Genomic DNA, 20,875 nt, shown 5'->3' with positions numbered 1-20,875 from the left:
ATCGCCCAGATGGAGGTCCGACAAGCTATGCATCACGTCCTCCGCGCCGGAGCGGCACCCTCACAACGTTTGGTGACCCGGGCTGCACCAAGCTGGAGTCCTCGATTCGCACCCAACCGTCTCGCAGGAGGCATGCCTATCCGATCAATCTCTACGAGCCATGTCATGCTGGCAGACAAACCATCAACGAGACCAACCCGTACGACGCCGTTCACTTTTGGCGCGAGTTCATCCTCTTCATCCACAAAGCCCAGCACCAAGCCATCAGATTCCTCAAGCGTACCAAAACGCTGGACCGCCCCCCAACCGACCACTACGGCACAGCCAAAGCCATCTCTCCCTAGCGATCTATCGCCGTTCGGTGACTTTGAAGACCCTATGGATCTGGCCCGTGAGATTGGTCGTGAAACCGACGACTGGCTAGAGAAACACATGCCCAAGCGCCCTCCGCCGCCTGATCTGCGCCTACGCCCATCAACAGGCCGCACGATACACGTTCAGGGTCACGTTGACGTCGCGCGCTCACTACAGCTACTGCAGATGTTAGTGCGCCGGAACAAGTTGCAACACACTGTAAATCAGCAGCGCTTTCACGAGCGTCCTGGATTGAAGAGGAAGAGGCTTCGACGAGAGAGGTGGCGAGCAAGGTTCAAGGAGGGATTCAAGGCAACGATTAAGAGAGTGAAAGATTTGTCCAAACAAGGGTGGTAGGTAAGTGGGCTTTGGTCGAGCCTGCTACATGTATAATAAGCCATGTCATGTCTATCATGTAAATTATAGAATACAGACTAGCCAGGTCACTGTGGTGAATACGTGGCAGAAGAAAGTACTCTTCAAATAAATCCAAGGAACAAGTGTATCCAAGTAACTTGTGCAGCCTGACGCCGCATGCCTTGTGAATCAATTCCAGCCCTTTACGGGAGTGCTGACTGGACTCGTCTTGATCTTCGGCCGACTCATGAACACTGCCTCATAGTCATCCTCTCCAGCGGCCATCATCTCTTCGGCTAGAAGCGTAGAATCTCCTTCATCCACGGCAGGGAAGTAACTAGCCCTGCTCCCTTCGCCTCCACGGTGAGGCTGTTGGCGGCTCCTTCGCTGTGACCTACGACGCTCCAGCTGAGCCTTCTGACGAGACGCTTCAAAGTTCACCATGCTTCTTCGTGTCCGAGCAACTAGGTCCTCAGGGTCACCCTCGGCAACATCTTCGAGACTGCTGCTATTGGGTAGCAATTGCTTCTCCGGTGACCGCGAGAGTGATCGGCCCGAGGAGGCAGCCAAGTCTGGCTCTTCATCTTCAAAAGACGTTACGCGGGAACTCCTAGCCATGGATAACCGGGTTCGCTCTGCGAGAGAGAGCGTATGACGTGGCTTCGATGTTTTCACGGGTGATGGCGACGTAGCACTCATAGATGCAAGTATTTGGTCGGCGAGTTGCTGTGTTGCTGAGACGGGCAATTCTGGAGGGCTTGCAGGAGTCTCGCGGATCGGGGAGGGGCTCGATGAAGGGGTGCTGAATCGACTAGAGTTGGAGAGATTCTGCGGCAGGTGAGGTCTCGATTTCCTTTCGGTATTTTCCTGCAATGTAGCCTGAGAAGGTGTTGGTATTTTATGTCTGTTGGCATCCTCAACAGGGTGCAATGCTGCGACCTCGTCACTTGCGGACTTATCTGGGTAGGGAGCTGCCGCCAGTTCATCTTCTAGCTCGCTTATCTCTGATATGACTTCTTCGACAGCTACTTCTCCTGCAGACAGCGCTGGCGACAGTTGCCGTCTCGGTGCCGTGCCAAGCTGCTGATTTTGTAGAAACGGTTTGGCTTCCCCAGTGTCGATGTTCGCAAGCTCGGATTTGAAGCTGTTAACAAGGTCTGCGTAGTCCCGACTTAATGCGGTTGTCCCGTGATTGATCTGTTTCCGAGGACTCATTCGTCCCGAGTAGAGACTCTCGTGAGCCCCGAAGCCTAAATCCAGGCCTCGTCGTTGGTTTAAATGTGTTGCAGCCTTGTGCGGTGCTTGATCGCCGGCCTGACTAAAATGCTGCTTGTGGAAACTTTCCCATTTGGCCAACCGGTCCTGTTGAGCCTTCACACGATGTTCGAGCTGCTCTAGGAGGCCCCCGCTCTGATCCTCCAGTTCAGCCAAACGTCCAGATTGAACGCGCCTCCACACTCGATCGTATGGACTGGTGAGGAGGCCATCCCTCTGCGCATTCGCGTCTCCACAAACCACTGTCTCTAGCCATCTCTCATTGCCCGACCAGTTATTGCGCACCACCCGCCGGACGTTCAGTCTCACATCATCTGCTATATTGTCACGTTTCGTATGTGACCCCTCGTTCAGAGACTTGATCAGCTCCTGCCGTCTTGCTATGCTTCTGCCCTTCAGAGCCAGCAGATCCGCAAAATCTTCAAACTTGGCGTGAGCCGCCTTCTTCTCCCTCAGCAGGCTTGCCACCGAAGCTTTGTGCGCGAGGACTAAAACGTTGAGCTCCGTTCTTTCGGCGGAGTAGCCACGGTTCTCTAGCGCAATACTCTGAGCCAGAGCAGGATGCCGTTGTTCGTTGAGCTGCTGCTCGGCTACTAGCTTCTTGAGAACGGCGGACGAGAACACGGCCAGGACTTCCTCGAGCCTCTCCCCCTTACACTCGTCCAGCATCGTCTTGCGGACAACGGCATCACGGCCGAGCACGCCCGTCTTCTTGGCCTGTTCGAGGGAGCGGAGCAGCGCGGCGCGTAGATTCAGAGATTGAACTTGATCGAGCGGGGGAAAGAATGGTTGGAGTTTCTGTGCACAATGTGGGTTAGAAGAGCAAGTTTAACAGCAGCTTGAAGAGGGGCAGCACATGCGTTTCTGGCATCCTCAGCATCCCACAAGACAAACAGCTGGTAGAGCGCCCACTCCACGCTCTGAATTCGCTTCCTTTGGCCCTGGGCGGCATCTCTGGCAGAGAAAGTCAAGGAACTGATGCCTGGCCAGTCGGGGAGTAGGTCGAGGTCGAGAAGGCGGAGATTTGTAAGGAATAGAGCGACGTTGGAGGTCGTGCTTAGGGTGGTGGGCGAGGCATTGTTGATAACGTCTAGTTTCGTCGGCGCGCCGGCGACATGCGCACGGGTCGACCTGGTGCCGGAGAGAAGAGAAGAAGAGGACTGGATGGCGGACATGATTCTATCCGAGTCATCTTCTCTTGATTAGGTCCGAGAAGTCGCGGTACAGGGCATCCTGTATGCTAAGAGCGTCGCCAGGTCAGGCCGGTTTCGCTGCCGTCCAAGAATGATCGTCACAAAATTTTAGATGCCGAGTGAGACGCCAGCGGGAACATCATACATGGAGCCAAGTGAGTGTCTCGAGCCCGGGAGCTTGACGTGTTGGGAAGAGGTCGTCGTCGTTGTGAAAAGATTAGAGTTCACTTTTGAAGCAGAGTAAACAAACGGCGGCAGACATTCGAACAGACCCAGCGCCTATAGCCGGCGGTGAGCCCCCCACTGTCTGTCGCGTACCCCACATCACATCAGGAGGGGCAAAGGGCCAGAGAAAGTGCTCCGGCGCTTACCTAGGGTAGGTAGTGACAACTTCATAGCTGACTTCTTTCATACCTAGATACCTAGATACCTAGGTAATGTAATTGAGACGGATCAGGACCATGTTCGGAATGCTCTAGTCAGGCCGGATATTTATCAGCACACAGTGAGCAGTGAGAGAAGCTTGTCAGACCAAATGTAACATTAGATAGGTTCATTCTATAGAAGTACCCCTCTATCCCAAGCTCTAACTGGGGTTTATTTGTTTGTAATAAAAGATGTATAAGTGTCCAGCAAGCTGAATTTGTCCCCGTCTAAAGTGATGATCGTGGATTCGTAATGATGATGAGAAACTCAAGAGTTGACGCCATGATCATATCCCCCCTGCCGTCCCAAGACTCCGTCGTAAATAGGAAGAGACACCATTAATATATTCTTTTGAAGTTGTACAGTAGTCGACTCGCGAAATGTCAAGACGCCTAGTCCAGGCCACCTTGATGTAGCGGATATCATGACTTAGTCGTCCAGCCTATGCCTTGGCGGTCTGGCGTTGGCGGCGGCGACATAGTGTCCCCAGGTGATGAGCTCCTTGGAGCAATCGTCCTGGTCGATGGTGCACTCGATCAGTGTCGGGCCCTCGGTGTTCTCAGCCGACTCTTGGATGGCATCGGCCAGCTCGCCTGCCGTGTTCGCGACAAAGCTGGTAGCCTTGCCGTCGGTGCTGTTGAACGCCTGGACCAATAGGGCGTAGTTCCAGTTCTTGATCTTGTTGTAGGATCCGTCGTGGATCTCAACCTCGATCGTGTAGCCGCGGTTGTTGACCAGGATGATGGTGATGGGCACCTTGTACCGCACCATCTGGCTGACCTCCTGCGCGGTCACCTGGAAGGACCCGTCGCCGACCACGACGATCGTGCGCCGATCCGGATGCCGAAGCGCGTAGCCGAACGCCGCCGGGATGGACCAGCCAATGTGACCCCACTGCATCTCAATCTCGAAGCGGGCGCCGGGCGGCAGCTTGAGCTGGATGCCGTTGAACCACGAATCGCCGGTCTCGACGAACAGTGTCGACTGGGCATTCAGCATATTCTGCATCTGGCGGGAAATCTCTTTTCTCGTCAGAAGATCCTCCTTGGCCGCCGCGTGTACCTGGACCGGGTCGGGTCGGAGCCGGTTGTACTCGATCATGGTGGAGTCGTTGAAGTCCACCTCGCTCGCCAGATGAGCCAGGAACTCGGGGAGCCTGACACGGCTGAAGTGCGCACCGGGGAACGTCACATGGTCCATCTCAGCAACCATGAGCGGGATGTTGGGCAGCGCGGTCCAGCCGACGGTGCTGTAATCGGTAAAGACGGTTCCGACACAAATAATGGCGTCGGCCCAGTGGACAATCGCGTCTGCGGCGTCTGTGGACACTTGGCCCCAGAAGACGCCGACAAACTGCTTGTGATCCTCGGGGAACATACCCTTGGCAGCGGGCTGCACGGCTACCGCACAACCCATGGCGTCGGCGAGTGCGATCAGCTCCTTCTCGGAGGCACAGCGCTTGACCTTTGGGCCAACCAGGATGACGGGCTTTAACTTGCCCTTTAGGTACTCGGCCGCACAGTCTGCCGCGGCTTGCAGCGCCGACTTATCGGAGCTGACCGGCTCAGTGACGGCCGAGATGGGGCCGGGTCGCACGCACTCCGCGCCGGACAGGTTCGTGGGGATCTCAATGTAGCAGGGTTTCCTGGCGAGCAGGGCGTGACGGATGGCACGGTCAATCAGCCTGGGGGCTTCTTGGGCGCGGTTGACGGCAACGGCGCAGCATGTGATCTTCTTGGCCATCTCATACTGGTACGTATAATCAGATGAGCCCAGGGTGTGATGCAGGAGATGGAATTCGCCGGCATCATTTGTGTTTGGTGACCCCGAAATCAGAATCAGGGGCAGGTTCTCGGCATAGGCGCTGCCCGTGCCGTTGAACGCAGAAAGAGCGCCGACGGAGAAGGTGACGACGCAGGCGGACGCGCCGTGTGCGCGGGCGTAGCCTTCAGCGGCCAGCGAGCAGTTGAGCTCATTTGCGCAGCCGATCTCTGTGAGATCCGGGTGTGCGGAGAGCTTGTCAAGCAAGATGAGGTTGTAGTCGCCTGGCACGACGAAGTGGTGGCGCAGACCGATCTGGGCTAACCGCTCGGCCAGGTAGTCGCCCACGGTATACTTTGTTTGGTTGTGAACCACGGTCATCTCAGCGGTAGTGACGCTCTCGCGAGATGATCAAGTGGGAAAAGGGAAGAGGAGAAAGAGGGGAGGTTCGGAGGAGAAGAGGGCGAGGTATGGGAATCAACTGATTCTCTCTAGGGTGTATTTGACTCGAGAGTCAATTCTCAATGGCTTGTACAGGTCGAATGGCTAATGGGAGTTCCCAAGACTTGCTCGGGAGGAGGAGGGAAGGTTCAACGGCGTCTTATTTATTCTCCAGAGTAGGGGAGGAGGGGAGTAGGGACAGCAGCATCCACCACCGCCGCTTTGCTTTGCTTTGCTTCGCTTGCTTCCCTGGACCTGGACCTGGATAGATGGAGCCATGCCATGCCAGGGGATCGCGAAGCGGACCGACAGCTTACCTTATCGGAGGCAGACATTGATCAGAGAAATGTGCTGATGCGTGTTCTGGGGCGCCTCGGGTGGCTGGCCAGACTGGAAATGCCATTGACGGTGGGCAGAGGGGGACGGTTCCGTCGGTCAGTGATCGACTCAGCACCAGTCCAGGGGGTGCCGCGACTCAAGTCGAGAGTCGAGACGAGTCGAGGTACCAGCAGCTGTGTGCCTATGCCCGTCTGGAGCTGTGGCTCAACAGTATTCCCTCGACAGGTGTACCTCCAGTAGGTACATTGCGGTAGGGGAGGCATGTACGTGGGTGGGCTCGTAGGGCTTAGCTCTGATTAGCATCAGGAAAAGCCCATGATGGCCAGCAGAGCGGCAGCTGGCGGTGGTGTGAAAGCGAATGGATACGGGCACGGCGTTTGCATCATCGTCAGGACATCTCCTGAGATGTAAGTCCCTGGTTACCAGCTATCTTTGCCCCTGGCTACCTTACCTCCTTACCTACCGTCGGTATGAGAGACCAAACACAGACAGGGCCGAGCCTCACACAAGAAAAAGGCCGCCGTCCAATCTCGATTGCTCGTCGTAGATAATGGAAATTGAATTCTGCGCCCGCCGTAGTGTGGAATTACGTGTGGAAAGACGCACTATGCATGGCGAAGAGGATCCATCTAGAAGACTGATGGGCGGGCATCGGTTGAGATCACACCACCTTTTGCACCACCTACGGAGCCCGCCTTCGCGGTGCCTCAGTGGGGCCGCCCCCCATCCTCCTACTCGTCTCGTTCCATCCGGACCCGGCCATCTCTGTGCTCCCCTAATGCTAACTTTCCTCCAGCCACCTACCGAGCTGCATGCATCCATGCATCCATGCACGCTGGGAAAAGCTCATGATACCAAGATTTGCAGCCCAAAAAAAAGGTTGGAACGAAAAATTGCGATTGTTGGGTCCAAGAAACCAAGGCCATTTTCTGTGGCTATTCGCAGTAAATCCACAGTTAAGGGGCATGCTCGACGTGAAGCATCGGGGACGAAATTGCATCTCACCGCCGCACAAGAGAGATCAATAGCAAATATTCAAGTATCGACGGGGGACACCGGAGATTCTGAACTGTGTGTTTTGATGTATCTACCTACACTTGATATCCCGGAATGGCGAATCGGCGTGCTTCCCGGCCAGTACAATGCTGTATTGCACACCACGTGTGAATCCTCGTCCAGCATGCCCTCCCTATGTAGTGAATCTAACTTCCCTGACCCCCAAATCCGTGGAGGTAGGTGGGCGTTTTGTTCGGTTCGGAGAATAGTCTAGTCACTCTACCGGATGCCATACCAGTGCACATACAGAGTCATCTAGATGATCATTACTAGACTCTGACATACTTCCCTTCTTGTCTTCCTTCATTCCTTCGTATATTGAGTATTGCTTCGTCTTGCAGCTGTAAAGTGGCCATCTTGATAATGCGAATGCCTGAGAGGATTCACGGCCGGCCCGGTCGAGTCATGGCAGTGCCGTGTCAACGCGGGCCCTCCGCATCCGCCATCCGCCATGTTGCAGCACTCTCACTACTACTGCGTACGAGGCTCCTTGTCTGCTTAGATCTATTTCTTCATTATTACCGGGTTTAGCCTGAGGGCAGCTATCTAGTTGCTGGGTAAGGTCTGAAATGCCTCGAAGCTGCCCGGCCCTAAATTAGTGCACGAAGCTATTTCCGGGACTCTGTCACCTTACCTCCAGTTTTGGAGGCTGCCTCGGACAAGCTCATATCGCTGACAAGATGATCGAAAGCTATCCGCTCGATAGTCTGTGTGCATGGCTCCAGGGGTCATGGTTGCCGTAATAGGTGGTTCGTGTTGTGCATCGCAGACACAGCACGGAATCTGCGCCGTCGTGCGCCCACTGATCGCGTCCACAGCAAACACGCGCCACATTATGTATTTTCTAAATCAACAGCATCAGTGATGCTTGAACACAGTGACAATGTACTTTTGACATGATCTCGTCTAGCTACGTCAAAGTGTAGTGCCAAGAATAACTCAAATGGAAGTACAGCACAATTTGCTCTGCCTTAAAAGACTTGGTCCTCTGAACAAGATGCTATCTTTACTGCAGGCACCAAAAGCAGCCAGATTGAAAACACGAGATCGATTTGGAAGCAGGCACTTCGCCTGCTGGAATGGAGGCCGATAGCTGGACCGAGAAGAAAAAGATGGCTGAATGGCGCAACAAAAGGGCCGGTTTTCACCAGAAGGCCCGCGAACCCCGTTAGCCGTCCATTATTTGTCTGATTTCTGATTGCAGCACTTTCACTGATCTCCGGCCACTTGGCCTAAGCATCATCAGCACTGCCGAGTCTAGCCTTTTTGCCGCCTTGTACCCGGCTGCAACCGCCTCAACGCGCACTCTGCCGCACAGGTACGCTTGAGTTTCCAACATGATAACCCTAAATCACACCATAATGAGCACTTGTTTACTATTACGATTTAAATATTATCAGGTCCGTGTTTAGGCTGGAGAGAGATATAGGATGCTGTTTGTTGGTGCCCATTGCAGCTTGAACTGCCTATCTCAATGCTCGTCAAGGAATGAGACATGTATTCTTCGATGATCGCATCCATTTCGAAATGCAGCTTGTCCAAGCCCCATTGTCCAAGTTTCTTCCAAACAGCTCTAGATGACTATGATCGAATCTGTGCCGAATATATTTTGAGACTTTCTCGAATAATCTGTAAGGATCGGCACATACGGGCACACTCTAGAACAATGACATTGTCGCCAACGAACAAGTTTCGATGCCAATTCCAAGCGTGACGTTTTTGTTCAAATTATATATAAGTAGCGTACATGAACTCCACCACTTCAGTCCGCTTGCCGTAGTGTACCTCTGCCAATACTTGAGATTGAAACTCCACAGAAGTTGATGGCTGGCAAGCAACACTCTGCCTTCGCAGGTGTACATTCAGAACCAGTGAGTGTAATCTATGCAGAGTGTGTGAGATCATCCTCGCATCGCACTGCGGTACGCCTTTCAGCCGACATATCCTATTTGGCTGATCCACGTTGAGGCCGACTGCTGACAACCGAGGCGGTGTGAGGGCTAGAGTATACAATGCCACCGCGGTAATGAATCCGTGCAGCCACTTCGATGATGGGCCAGACCTGAGAGTCTTTTGGAATGCCACCAGGCCCTGCATCGCCTGTACCTCTGGTCTCGGTCGCCTGCCACACAGCTCACCCCTCTTGGGACGTTTCCCCCCAATGCGATGGCCAGAGTGAATACCTCGATAGATATACCTAACCATAATAAGTACGAAAATATATTTCACTGATACTTATAAAGGCAAGGGGAGGCTGAAGCGCAAGTCATTCATATTTTGTTTGGGTCTTCGAAAGAAATCGTAGAAAATGAATAGTAAATATGAAAGGGCCTTGTGTAAAAAGAATAATTCATACACCTGCAAAAGGCTGGATTTTTTTTTTATTCGAAGAAATATCGGTTTACTCTTGCATGTCGAGCTGCCTAGGCGTAGAATTCATGCCCTAACGGAAGATACCTCAAGTATTGATCTCTAATATTTCAATCGTAATTAAACCAACCCAAGGCTATCGAGCCTAATGAAGTTGAAATCCAAGTAGAAGGCTGTCAAAGACAACGACTTCTCAATACACAAAATTTTCTGTCACTTTCTTGATCTTCTACAACATAAGTGAAAGAAAGCATACCTCACAAGTCTTGACCCTATTTAAGCAAACGAACGACTTTGTGACACAAAAAATTGATATAAGATGTCAGATTCAAGTCAGCCACATGCAGACTGCCTATTCGGATAGCCTATGAGTTTGCCACCGTGATTGACAACCTGTCTTTTTCTTAAGAACTTACGGTTGAGTGGTATTTTAGGCTGTTGTTTTTATTGTTAAGATCCCCATTCTTATATGAGACATGTGTGAAAATAGCAAATCTGGCTGAGTCTGAGTGGCGTTGGCTCGAACCAGCGCCTCGCCTTGGCCATTTCAAACGAGGCTTTGCCAAGCTGACATTATTGGATATGTTCAGAGAAGTTGCCGCTGTCTATGCCTTATTACTTACCATTTTCAAGCTTGTAAAGACTCGTCTGTTAAGCGACATGGCTGACAGCTGAGACCTGAAGGGGCCTAGTCTGTGGTTGCAATAGCCTTTACAACTTCAGCTGGTCTTGGCGACGGCTTTTATGGAAAGGAAGGCTCTGTTGGTAGTAACCTGTAAACACCCTTTCACCCCCGAATGCAATTTACCGCGAAATAAAAATCGTGACTGGCAATCTGAGATTGTTGGATGTGCTGGTACGAAAAATCATTTGGGTGGTTACAACTACGATGGGACAACATGACCTGAAATCCCCGGCATACACAGTCACACAAGCAACTCCGTTACGACATAATGAATATAGCATCAATGACAGCTCTTTCGAAGACTACGAGCCCACATACCGGCCAGATGTTCAATCCTATTACGAGCAGAAACCAGCTGGCAGAGAGAGTACCAGGCCCATAAGTGACTGTCCAGAGGAGGCAAGACTAAACTACAAACCATGTCCTTTAAAATGGCCATTTCTGCTTCTTGTCTTGCTTTTTGTTGCTGGGTTGATTGGAGTGGTCGAGTATGCCTGCCGTACTTTGCCAGCCGAGACTGATCGGGGTGTCGTCCCTAATGCAAACTCAGCAACGGCTGCTCGAAGCATGGTACCAAGACACACGCACGCTATGGGACTGGTGAGAGACTTGGAAGCAACTCCAACACCTACATCACCATCCCAGTCAGGTTCAGATTCAGAGTCTTCTTCCACTACGGATCAGAGGGTATGTTGAGAATGCATTCAATGGCATTTCGAAAAGCTAATTGTGCAGGATGCGAGCATAACCTTTGCGGCAACACGACCTCAAAGCGACTACGGAAAGGATGGCGCTGTAACTATAAGCAATACAGAGACTTCAACTCGCGAGCAAGGAGACTATGGAAATGACGGGTCTGCCACCGTAACCCCCACTCTTCCCGCAAGCAATTTTGGAGATCTGGGACCAACGACGATTGACGGAGTCGCGACAACGGTGCTTCCAACATACATACCGGCCAATGTACAAACACTGACCGACTCCCTTGGGAATCCAACTGCCACCGTAGTGAACACTCCTGATCCGATATCTATCCCGACTTCCATTACCTTGACAGACAGTAAAGGTCGACCAACAGCAACTCTTACATCGTCTGTTGTTATTCAGCCAACTACCAGTGTTCTGACAAACTCCCAAGGCATTGCGACTGCAACTTTAACTCAGTATCCTACGATTCCAACACGGCCCCCGTCACAACATCAGAAGAACTCATACTATATATCCAAAGCGGAATATGTTATTGGATTCTTCCTGCCCACCATTTTATCAGTCCTCTTGACTATTCCTATCCGCATGATAGATGTGAGCGCCCATCAAATGCAGCCATTCCACGAACTCACACATTCTTACGGTGCCGATGCTCGCGACAGCCTATGCCAGCATGTGGGAGGCATACACGCCGTTGTCCAGAGCGTGAGGAGCATCTTTGGCGGCAAGGCTCTCATCTTTCTCACCACACTACTGGCTGCCTGCTCAGCCTTGCTAGTTCCATTGAGTAGCGAAGCAGTGGCACTTAAGATTCATGGGAGCTGTACGAATACGAGCTTTAAGGGATGTGCGATGACCCTCGGCGTTTTTCTTTGGCCTGCGCGGGTCACCATGGCAGTCATGGGCTTGATGGGACTCACACTCCTCATAATTCTGTTGTTTCTTCGCAATTGGTCATCTGGGGTGGCGAGCAATCCATGGAGCATTGGGGGCATGGCTGCTTTGTCTACGAACTTAGACCTTCGCGCCCTGTTCTCCACTTTACCAAGCCATGGGAGGGTGAAGCGTGAGGACTTCATACGTGTACTTGAAGGAACGACATTTCGACTAGGCTCCTTCATCAACCAAAATGGCGTCACTGAGTACGGCATCATGATCCTAGGTGATTCTGCTCAGACTGTTCATCAAGGCTTCCCCGTCTCTTCAGCAAGGATACCCCTAGCGGACAGACAAGCTGAAGTTGTCCTGCAGGGCCGGAGTCGAAAGCATCATCAACCCTTTTTCATGCTGAGCATCCTCGGACGCCTGCTGTACATCCTCCTGACCTGTGGGTTGCTAGCGGTCATCCTGTATTACAACAACACCGGGGGCGACACGCCCTTTGAGCGTTTCATGGATAACCAAGGGTTTGGTGTCAGGTTTTTATTCACAACAGTCGGCATAGGGATCACTTTCTTTTGGGGAAGTTTCTTTACGAGTGAGCCACACACCGGTCGTTATAAGCCCTGTTATCTGCAAAACTGACCGCGCTCTAGGTATAGCAATCGTCAGCCCCTACCATCTCCTGTCCGTCTCCCCTCAATATGCGCGCAACTCCATCCTCTTGTCCCCGCCCAGCAACGCCCTCACAGGCTTCTTCAGCGCCATTCGCCGACGCCACTTCTTCATGGCTGTAGTGGCGCTGACCTCGCTCCTGTCAGAGTTCATGCCCATTCTGCTGAACAACATTCCGTTTCGCATCACACAGACCTATGTCACCCATCTCGTCTGTACGTGGCTTGCGGTCGGTATACTGAGCGTGATGCTGCTCGTTGTGCTGGCAAGTTTCCTGATCAAATGGCCACACATGCCGGCCGATATTAGCACTATAGCAGGCAGTATATACTACGTTTTTGACAGCGGAATGCTTTGGTCGTTTGAGGGACTCGGCTCCCTGCGTCAGGAGGAGAGGGACTGGAGGATCAAAGAAATGGGCATGCGATATGCCTTTGGCGAGATGACGGGTGTGACTGGCACGCACAGGATCGGTGTTGATGCCGTTGAGGGGAGGATGCCATGACGGGACTGAGCGGTCATTTTTATCACAATTGATGTGCGTGTTGATGTGTACTTGAGTCTCGAAAATCAATTACACCTGAGCCAACCCCAACTTTTTTCTTCTGACGCCTTGGTGGTGGTGAATCTGTAATCCGTTATGTAACATGATGTCTCATTTAATCTAGTAAGTGCCCCCTGATACAGCCGTGCAATTTCCCTCATAGGAATCTCAAGCTTCCTCGCTCGGCCGTTACCACGATGTTCTCAACAGCACGCTTCAGCGCCCTTGTTTTTCGCCAGATCTCGTCGGTTGCTGTGGCATGCCCCGGTCGGCTTGCCTTGTCCTGGGTGACCATCTCTGTCATGGCTTCGTCCATACGAGCCAACAGATCAACGACCCACACACCTAGGCCGGTCTCACCCTTTCCAGCCGATCCTAATCCTCGCCTCTCAACCTCCCGCTTCCAGGCTTCGACTACAACAAGAATCCATCTCACGACTGTCCGACGTCGTCTTCCCGTGAACGGAGCTTCTTGAGCATCAAATATGTGTTCAAGAACGCGAGTTACCATGGCATGAGAGACGCCTAGCCCAAGGAACAGCACCAAGGGCCATTCTGGGTCGGCTCCGATACTCTCATCTTGTTGATTCGTTACAGCGTATTCGCAGAGAATGGTAAGTAGGGTATCGACTGGGAAGATGAGGCTGTCCAGTGAGGTACGATGGGCAATTGTCTGTATCTGCACAGACACCGCTTCGTATGGTTTGGGCGGCAAAGTGTCGGGAATGCCGACTTCGGCAGTGACAGCACGTCCTGCACGATGGTCCTCCCATGCCTGTTCTCGTTCTACAATATCGTAGTGAGTGTTGTTGATAAGGTTCTTCCAGGTATCCTCGATCACGCGGGGGTTGTGATAATCAGCTGCATGATAGATAAGCAGGCAGAGATCGTAGTAACCAGCTTGGTCGGCATAGTTGTTGAAGAGCTGCCAGCAATTAGCATGTACTGCGATAAGATGTGATAGGAAAGCAACTTACTTCGGTAAGACCCTGGATGGGCCCATCCAGGGCTCTCTCAACTTCCACTTTGCGCTCATCTGGAATTCGTCGATCAGCCAGCAGTCGCTCGAGAAGGTCATCCTGTATGTGTGCAATCTCAAGCAGCTCCGTGACTTCGTGATTGAGCATCTGCTGCTGTTGACGACTCACTCCTGCCGTTGACACGCTTGCGTTGCCCTTGGCGCGACTGAGCAGGGTAATTCGATCCTTGATTCCTATATCAAAATCTGACTTGGCCAAATCAGCCTGGACTTGCGCAGCGTCAAAGAAGCGGCTACGGTGGGTATAGAAGCGGCAGAGTAGATCAGCATGTCGTGCGTCCACCGCTGCCAGCCGCTGCAAGAAAGTGATGACGTGCGGAGACTCGATAGCCAATATACGATCTGTCCAATTCTGGTCGATGTACCATTCATAGAGATCGAAATGAAAGACTTCGTCATCGGACTCGTTGACAACGGCGTAGGCTTCGGATCGCTTTGTGGCTGCGAGTGTCATCTTGCCATCGATCATGTCCGGCTCCAAACTTGAAACTGCGTCCAGCCTCTGCATGACTTCATGAATGAGGTCATAGCATCGTCTCCGCTCATCGAATGCTTTTCTCCGTGGGTCAGAAGCAGGGCGACCATCATTAATCCATGAAAGGGCTGAGTTGCCGCGATCCTTCTCTCGAGCGACAATGAGACACAATTGGATGGCCCCGGCATAATACTTGAGGGCAACATACTGCTCAACGGCGCCCTTGAGGTTCGAAAAGGATAAGCTACCAGCCACACGCTCGAACAATCGCAAGCTCTCGTTGAGTAGTTGGCGGACAATGTTCGGGTTCGCTGCCTGTTCTGATGCTCTCTTTAGCTGCTCCTGTGCCTTGAAAATTACTACATCGTCGGGACTGCAAAAACTGCCGCAACGTCTGCGGAGTGCATCAGCAACAGTCTCTACATTTGATCCACTCTCGATGTTACGATTTACAATCGCCTTCACGAGAAGCTTTGCGAGCTCTTTGCCCGAATCTTGCGAGAATAAATTCTCATAGGTTAGGTGGCGCAAAGCTTGCTGAGAGGTCGGATCGAGGCGCACATAGATGTCAGCAACCCGCTCATCGAACAACATGATCACGAATGAGATCCCTTCTGAGATACTCTCCATGAGCTTCTGTAGTGCATGTAGAGCTTGATGTTCAGCCTGAAGGGCGACCTCTTCCTGACGACTGCCGACCCGTTGCAGGTCTGACGGACCGGACAGGCCCTGAATGATGCCCTTATTCGATTCTAAGAATGACCGCAGGCGTTCCAAGTTTTCTTGCACCGCATTAAGAGTTGGCGTCGGTATGGTAGAGCTCACAACGATCCCGCCCGTGGGGTCTACGCCCTGAGCGATGACTCTTGACTTCCATAATTTTCTGATAAGACGCGTGAGATACAGCGCAAGGGCGTCGTGTCGGGATGAAAGCTTGACTGCATCTGCCGTGATCTGGGTGCCATCCGTCTCTGAGACAGTAGGCTGTCCGCCAAAGTCAACGAATGCTGCCTTTGCTCTGTCCTCTGTGCCCTGATCGGTAGCCCGTCCTGTGCCGGTTCGAAAATCACTGCCCTGCCCACATGCCACTGCCAGGGCCGCAGACACAGTCTCGACGCGTCCATACAAGGATATGAACCTTCGCATCTCACGCTCGAGGCCCTCTTCGCCAACAGCAGCCCGGACAACAGCCGCAAAGATGTCAACTAGTCTTCTCCTTCGGATGACGTGGACTCCACTGTTTGTCATCACGGCGAACTCGCTTGCCGGACCCTCGAACTGTACGGCAAGCTCGTTACCAAAGCCCATAGGCTGCCCGGCTGCGGCAAACGGCTTGGTTAGCAATCCGACACCAACAGATCTAGTGTTTTCGCCGAGATTGATCCAATTTGCATGCTCGTAGTACTTGAGGGCAGATGCCGGACCCGAGACCTTGATGCGACCTGTTTCTGGCGCTGAAACGAATAGGAGGTCCATATTGGGATTTTCCATGTTCTTGGTAACAAAATCGAAGAAGTAGCCGGGAGCAAAGCGTTGTCCAAACTTGCTACAGTCCAGAGAACGAGACTGCAGATCAACAATATCACCAGTGCTTTGTCGTGATGATCGCGGATCTGAGCCCAGCTGATCCTTGGGCGGAAATTTGACGAATTGTACTTGCATGCTTTGAGGCGCGAGATTCGCCGAAGCCGCCATCATGTAGGAGGCAGAGCTCGTTGCGCTGAGGAATATGCGGCAACCAGTGTCGGTCAGAGCCATTAGATGCAACTTGGATGCTTCGCGCGCGGAAATGGGACTGATGCTGACGATATTCATCCGGTCAGTCAATAGAGGAGAGGAGGGACTCATGTGGGTAATATCTCGCAAGCAACCCATCTTATCCTTTTCAATCACCTTGGTGAGCTTGTCGGGGCCGTCCATATGGTATGTTCGAATGGTGGACCTGCTTGATAGGGTGTAGAGGAGGTTGCGTGTATCATCAATCACAATGTCGATGAGATGTTCGTGTTGTCTCTGCGACCAGAAATCAATGGGACCTGGTAGGCTGGGGACAACGGATGACCACCCCGGGTGGGTGTGATTGATCTTGCCGCAGCGACTTGAGAACCACTTCTCCTCCTGCTGGTAGTATAGCTCGTAGACATCTGTGTCGTTCTGACCGCCGAAGAAAATCCGTCCATTAGCCGACCCGGCAACAATGCTGACGTCGCTACTGCCCTTATGCAGTGCCATCTTTGTCTGGTACAGCTCAATTGTCTTGGCGCCGGAAGGAGTCGACGTTGCAGAGATGCCGAGTAGGATGAGGTCGGACGAGGTAGCAAGCGCGAGGATATGGGTGATGGACTTGACGAAGACGCCGGGCTTTGGAGCAACCAGAGCAACACCAGTAATGCTATGCGGCTGGTCCTCGAAGCCGACGAGGTCAGGGTTGGGATGTGTGTAGTCCCACAGGAAGAGACAATTGTCGATGGTGATCCAGGCGTGGTTGATCTCGGTGAACAGGCCCATGTTGGTGGAGACCTGACTGTCGTTATACAGCTCGAAGACTCGGTCAGGAATCGGATACATTTGTACTTTATGGAAAGGCGCCCACGAGGAATCGGCGTGTTGGAGGTCATAATCGGACGAGGTACCAGCTATTGGCGCCACAGGTCAGCACGAAATATGTTCGAGGTGAGTGGAGGGTGAAAGGGGAGGGTGGAAGAAAGCTCACGTTTGCAGTAAGAATCGAGGTCTGGATAGCTCTCATCTAGTTGTAGAACCTGATTGACGGCTTTGGCCGCGCGGAGGACAGGAGGTTGAGGGGCGGTGCTCTCGAGCGGCTGCTGGCTTGAAGGTAGGATGTTATGCTGAAGGCTCGTACTCGATGTGCTGGGGACGAGGCCCGTGGAGCCATGAGAAGGACCGAAGCCCTGAGAGCCTCCTGGAACAGGAGTAGCAGAGGCAGAGGTCATACTCATGCTCGTGCTTGTGGGTGTGGTCATGGGGAAAAGCTGCCGTCGAACAGGATCGTTGCCCGGGGCTGGTGTCTGGAAAAAGGCCCCAGGGACCTGGCGCATCGGGGTCTGAGTTGCCATGTTGACCGGCGCGTGTGATTCTGAGCGAGACTGTCTCGAAGTTGCTGCTCCAAGACTGAGATTTCTGAGAAGCAGGTGAGAGGGCACGAGTGGTTTGTCTTGGGGCGCGCCGCGGCTCTCGAAGTCGGCTGTCCCCCAGTGCGCGTTCGCGGCGGCCGATGATGGCAGAGGACCCAAGCTTACTACCGAACCATCAAAGGAAGACGATCGGGTGAAGATAGACGTAATGCCCGTCGGCAGTAGTCGCTGAGGTTGAGGCCGATTATGAATGTCGTCGTGATGCGAGAAACGTTAGGTGGAGGTTGAGTTGAGGCTACCACAGGTTGGCAGGTAGTCTGGAGTAGAGCTCCTGCTGGGGCTGGTAAACACAATTTCTTTGCAGGGATTGAATGGGATTTGGCCCAGCCTACCTAAGTAGTGTGTGGGAGGTACGTACCACCTACACCTACCTAGGTACCTTAGGTAGGTAGCTGGCCGAGCTCGCCTCTGCAAAATGGCCTATCTTTTAAGCGCCACCTGGTGAATGCTGGTACTGTACCTTATCTGGGATATTAGCGCAAGGTACCCGTCTAGCCCGCCCGGGGATTTTTTTTTCTGGATAACGCGACGTGGGCTGCACAGATGCTTGCTTTTCTCCAAGTAGGCTGCTTGAACAGTGTCTATATAATCCAGGAGACCTTCTTCTGAATGACTCTGGTCAATGGCCCTATATAAGCAGCGTTTCCGGGCATTTACCTTAGTTGAAGCGTAATAGAAACCAAAAACTCAAGCTCAAGCCCCGTCTCTTTGTCCTGGATCATGTAGGTATGGATCACGAAGAGGTAACATTACAACGTATTCATGCATTGGTGATGGTTAGGCAACATGACATGACATATTACTTAGACTACCATTATCGACGCCAATCTCGGGCCTCAATAGCTTCCTTCAAACGATTCGCTCTGTCCTTCTAATGATATGAACCTGTATACGACTCTAACCACCACAACCCAGGCCTACAAGCACTATTTCCAATGCCACTAGGACTACAGATCCCCCAGTCGCATATCAGCATATACGCTTGGTTGTCCTGCCCTTCATATGGTGGATTGCCCATCAAACCCACCATCTTCCCACTGGCCTTCCCTACGTGAGCGCATCGTCAATGATATTGACAGCGGCCACCCCCGGCTTACAGAAACCGCAGACATAGAGTCCTTGCCAGCCTCTTTCCCGGGGCTTCAAGCCTTCTTTGCCTCGCGTGCTGCTTTCCTCAGAGCACGGTTCCGGATGTCAATGTGCATCTTCAGGTTCCACCAGATGACAACGCGGCTGCCCAAGCCAAGAACCTTCTCCACCCACCACTGCATGATAGCGTGCGACCACCACGGGGTGTAGGAGTAGGCGAGATCCTGGGTGCCTCCGCGGCCGACCTTTGCGAGGGCGGCCTTGACAAAGGGTCGGGCAGGCGGAATCAGTAGGCTCGGACGGCGGATCTTGCTCATGGCTCCGACCACAAGGTAGCTGAGGCAGAGATAGACATCCACGTTGCTGGACCTGAGCTCTTCTGCCAGGGCCGAGCTCCAGTGCTGTAGGAAGGCCTTGCTGGCGCTGTAGGTGGCCAAATACGGGGTCGGTGTCCATCCGCCGAAGGAGCCCATGGTGAGGATGAGGCCGCGTTTGCGTTGGGCCATAGCCGGCGCCACCACCTGGGTGGTCTTGAGGGTCCCCAGGCAGTTGATCTTGACGATGGTCTCCAGCTCCTCCTTGTCGGTCTGCAGGAAGGGGACGGGGATGCTGTGGCTAGAGCCAACGTTGTTGATGAGAATGCCGACGTCGAGCCCGTCGATCAGTTGTGCTAGCTTCTGGTAGTCGGCGTCGTTATTCTGTGTAAAGTCCATGGCGAGAATCTTGGTCTGGACGCCGGCGTACTTGGCCTCGAGGTCCTGGGCGAGAGTTTCGAGCTTGGACTGGGTACGAGAGACGAGAACGACGTTGAAGCCCTTGGCGGCGAGCTGGGTTGCGTACTCCTTTCCGAGGCCATCTGACGCGCCGGTCACCACAGCCCAGGTCCCTTTCTTGCCGTACTTGCGCAGCTATAAGCACAATTGGTGTTAGCGAAGCGCCGAGAGAGCAATGGGTCTAATCGCAGGCGACGTACATTGGTGCCACTGAGGATGAAGATGTCGAGGAGCAGACGGGTGTAGCTCAAGAGCTTGCTGGAGACGTAGAGAGCGCCAATGCCTGCAAATGCCCATTGGACGGGCGCGGGGATGGACCCGAGGGTCTCAAAGAGGCCTGCCATTGGTGATGATGCCTGCCAATGCTCTATACGGGCGGGAGATGAGGTGTAGCAGCTGTTTCGATTAATGACTTGTCGATGGGGAGGAGGGAGAAGTTATGTAGGGGAGAGATAGGCACGGCAGCCGGGTTTGCTAAACTGTTGCTTACCTACAGTAGTACCTGTGGACAGGACACGCCTCAACAAAATATTGAAAAGCTGCAGAGCAGACCTCGGGAGTGCCTACAATGCAAGTACCTGTAAAATTCATTGGACATTGCGCATCCAGGGTGGGGACCTCCCTGAAATCGGCAGTACGAGAGAGAGAGCGCGTTGGCCTTACCTTACTATGTACTACGTAGCGTATGCAGGCCAGCAATGATCTACCCACAGACAGACAGACAGACATACCTACCTTACCTACCTAGTAGGTACCTATGTCGGTACCTTACCCAACCTCAGCTCCTCAGATACCTCCTTACCTCCTCTCGAGCTCCTGTCATCAAGCCGAACCAATTCCCTAACTTCTTCCGATTCCCTCTCTTCTTGCTCATGCTGAGGTTCGGAGAAGACAGCAGGTGCCCATTCACGATTCAGCACGAGAGACGCAGTTTACCTATGCCGTTCTCAGGTTAGGTATTAAGGTTCCCATGTAACTCTTGCCTACCTACCTACCTAGGTACACAGTAGGTACTTAGGTAGGTACGTACCTTATAGACCCCGTTTCCCAACTCATACCAGGTATCCGAGATTTCTAGGATCAGCCAAATTTTTTTGACGTCCCTAATAATTGAAATAGCCTGAGGATTCCCATCTCTCTGACAAGGAAGCTTAGACCAAATAGACGGTGGGATGGGTACCTAGGTAGGTATTTACGGCGTCTTAGCCGTAGTACCGCACCGCTTGAGCTTTGGCCAGCTGTGGCCAGCTGTGGCTCGTGGTGTGGCATGTTTTGTGGTGG

At 52.8% G+C, this 20,875-nt stretch overlaps 4 protein-coding genes across 4 annotated transcripts; 1 reads left to right on the top strand and 3 right to left on the bottom strand.

The window, feature by feature from the left end:
* Positions 1-4,034: 4,034 nt before the first annotated feature.
* UCRPA7_7791 (putative pyruvate decarboxylase protein) lies at positions 4,035-5,747 on the bottom strand (the record flags this gene model as incomplete). The annotated part of the gene is made up of 1 exon (XM_007920313.1): positions 4,035-5,747. One exon carries the CDS (start codon positions 5,745-5,747, stop codon positions 4,035-4,037), a length of 1,713 nt encoding a protein of 570 aa, XP_007918504.1.
* Positions 5,748-12,249: 6,502 nt separating this feature from the next.
* On the top strand, positions 12,250-13,024 carry UCRPA7_7790 (hypothetical protein; the record flags this gene model as incomplete). The annotated part of the gene is made up of 2 exons (XM_007920312.1): positions 12,250-12,442; positions 12,501-13,024. 2 exons carry the CDS (start codon positions 12,250-12,252, stop codon positions 13,022-13,024), a joined length of 717 nt encoding a protein of 238 aa, XP_007918503.1.
* Positions 13,025-13,220: 196 nt separating this feature from the next.
* Positions 13,221-17,145, bottom strand: UCRPA7_7789 (putative nucleoporin nup157 170 protein; the record flags this gene model as incomplete). Its single annotated transcript, XM_007920311.1, has 2 exons — positions 13,221-13,988; positions 14,041-17,145. 2 exons carry the CDS (start codon positions 17,143-17,145, stop codon positions 13,221-13,223), a joined length of 3,873 nt encoding a protein of 1,290 aa, XP_007918502.1.
* Positions 17,146-18,874: 1,729 nt separating this feature from the next.
* UCRPA7_7788 (putative 3-ketoacyl- reductase protein) lies at positions 18,875-19,938 on the bottom strand (the record flags this gene model as incomplete). The annotated part of the gene is made up of 2 exons (XM_007920310.1): positions 18,875-19,729; positions 19,795-19,938. 2 exons carry the CDS (start codon positions 19,936-19,938, stop codon positions 18,875-18,877), a joined length of 999 nt encoding a protein of 332 aa, XP_007918501.1.
* Between the last annotated feature and the right edge of the window lie 937 nt (positions 19,939-20,875).

This window comes from Phaeoacremonium minimum, assembly GCF_000392275.1.
Source record: "Phaeoacremonium minimum UCRPA7 unplaced genomic scaffold PA7_03_scaffold_555, whole genome shotgun sequence".
In the NCBI taxonomy this organism is placed as follows: Eukaryota; Fungi; Ascomycota; class Sordariomycetes; order Togniniales; family Togniniaceae; genus Phaeoacremonium; species Phaeoacremonium minimum.
This window is presented reverse-complemented; position numbering and strand designations above follow the sequence as displayed.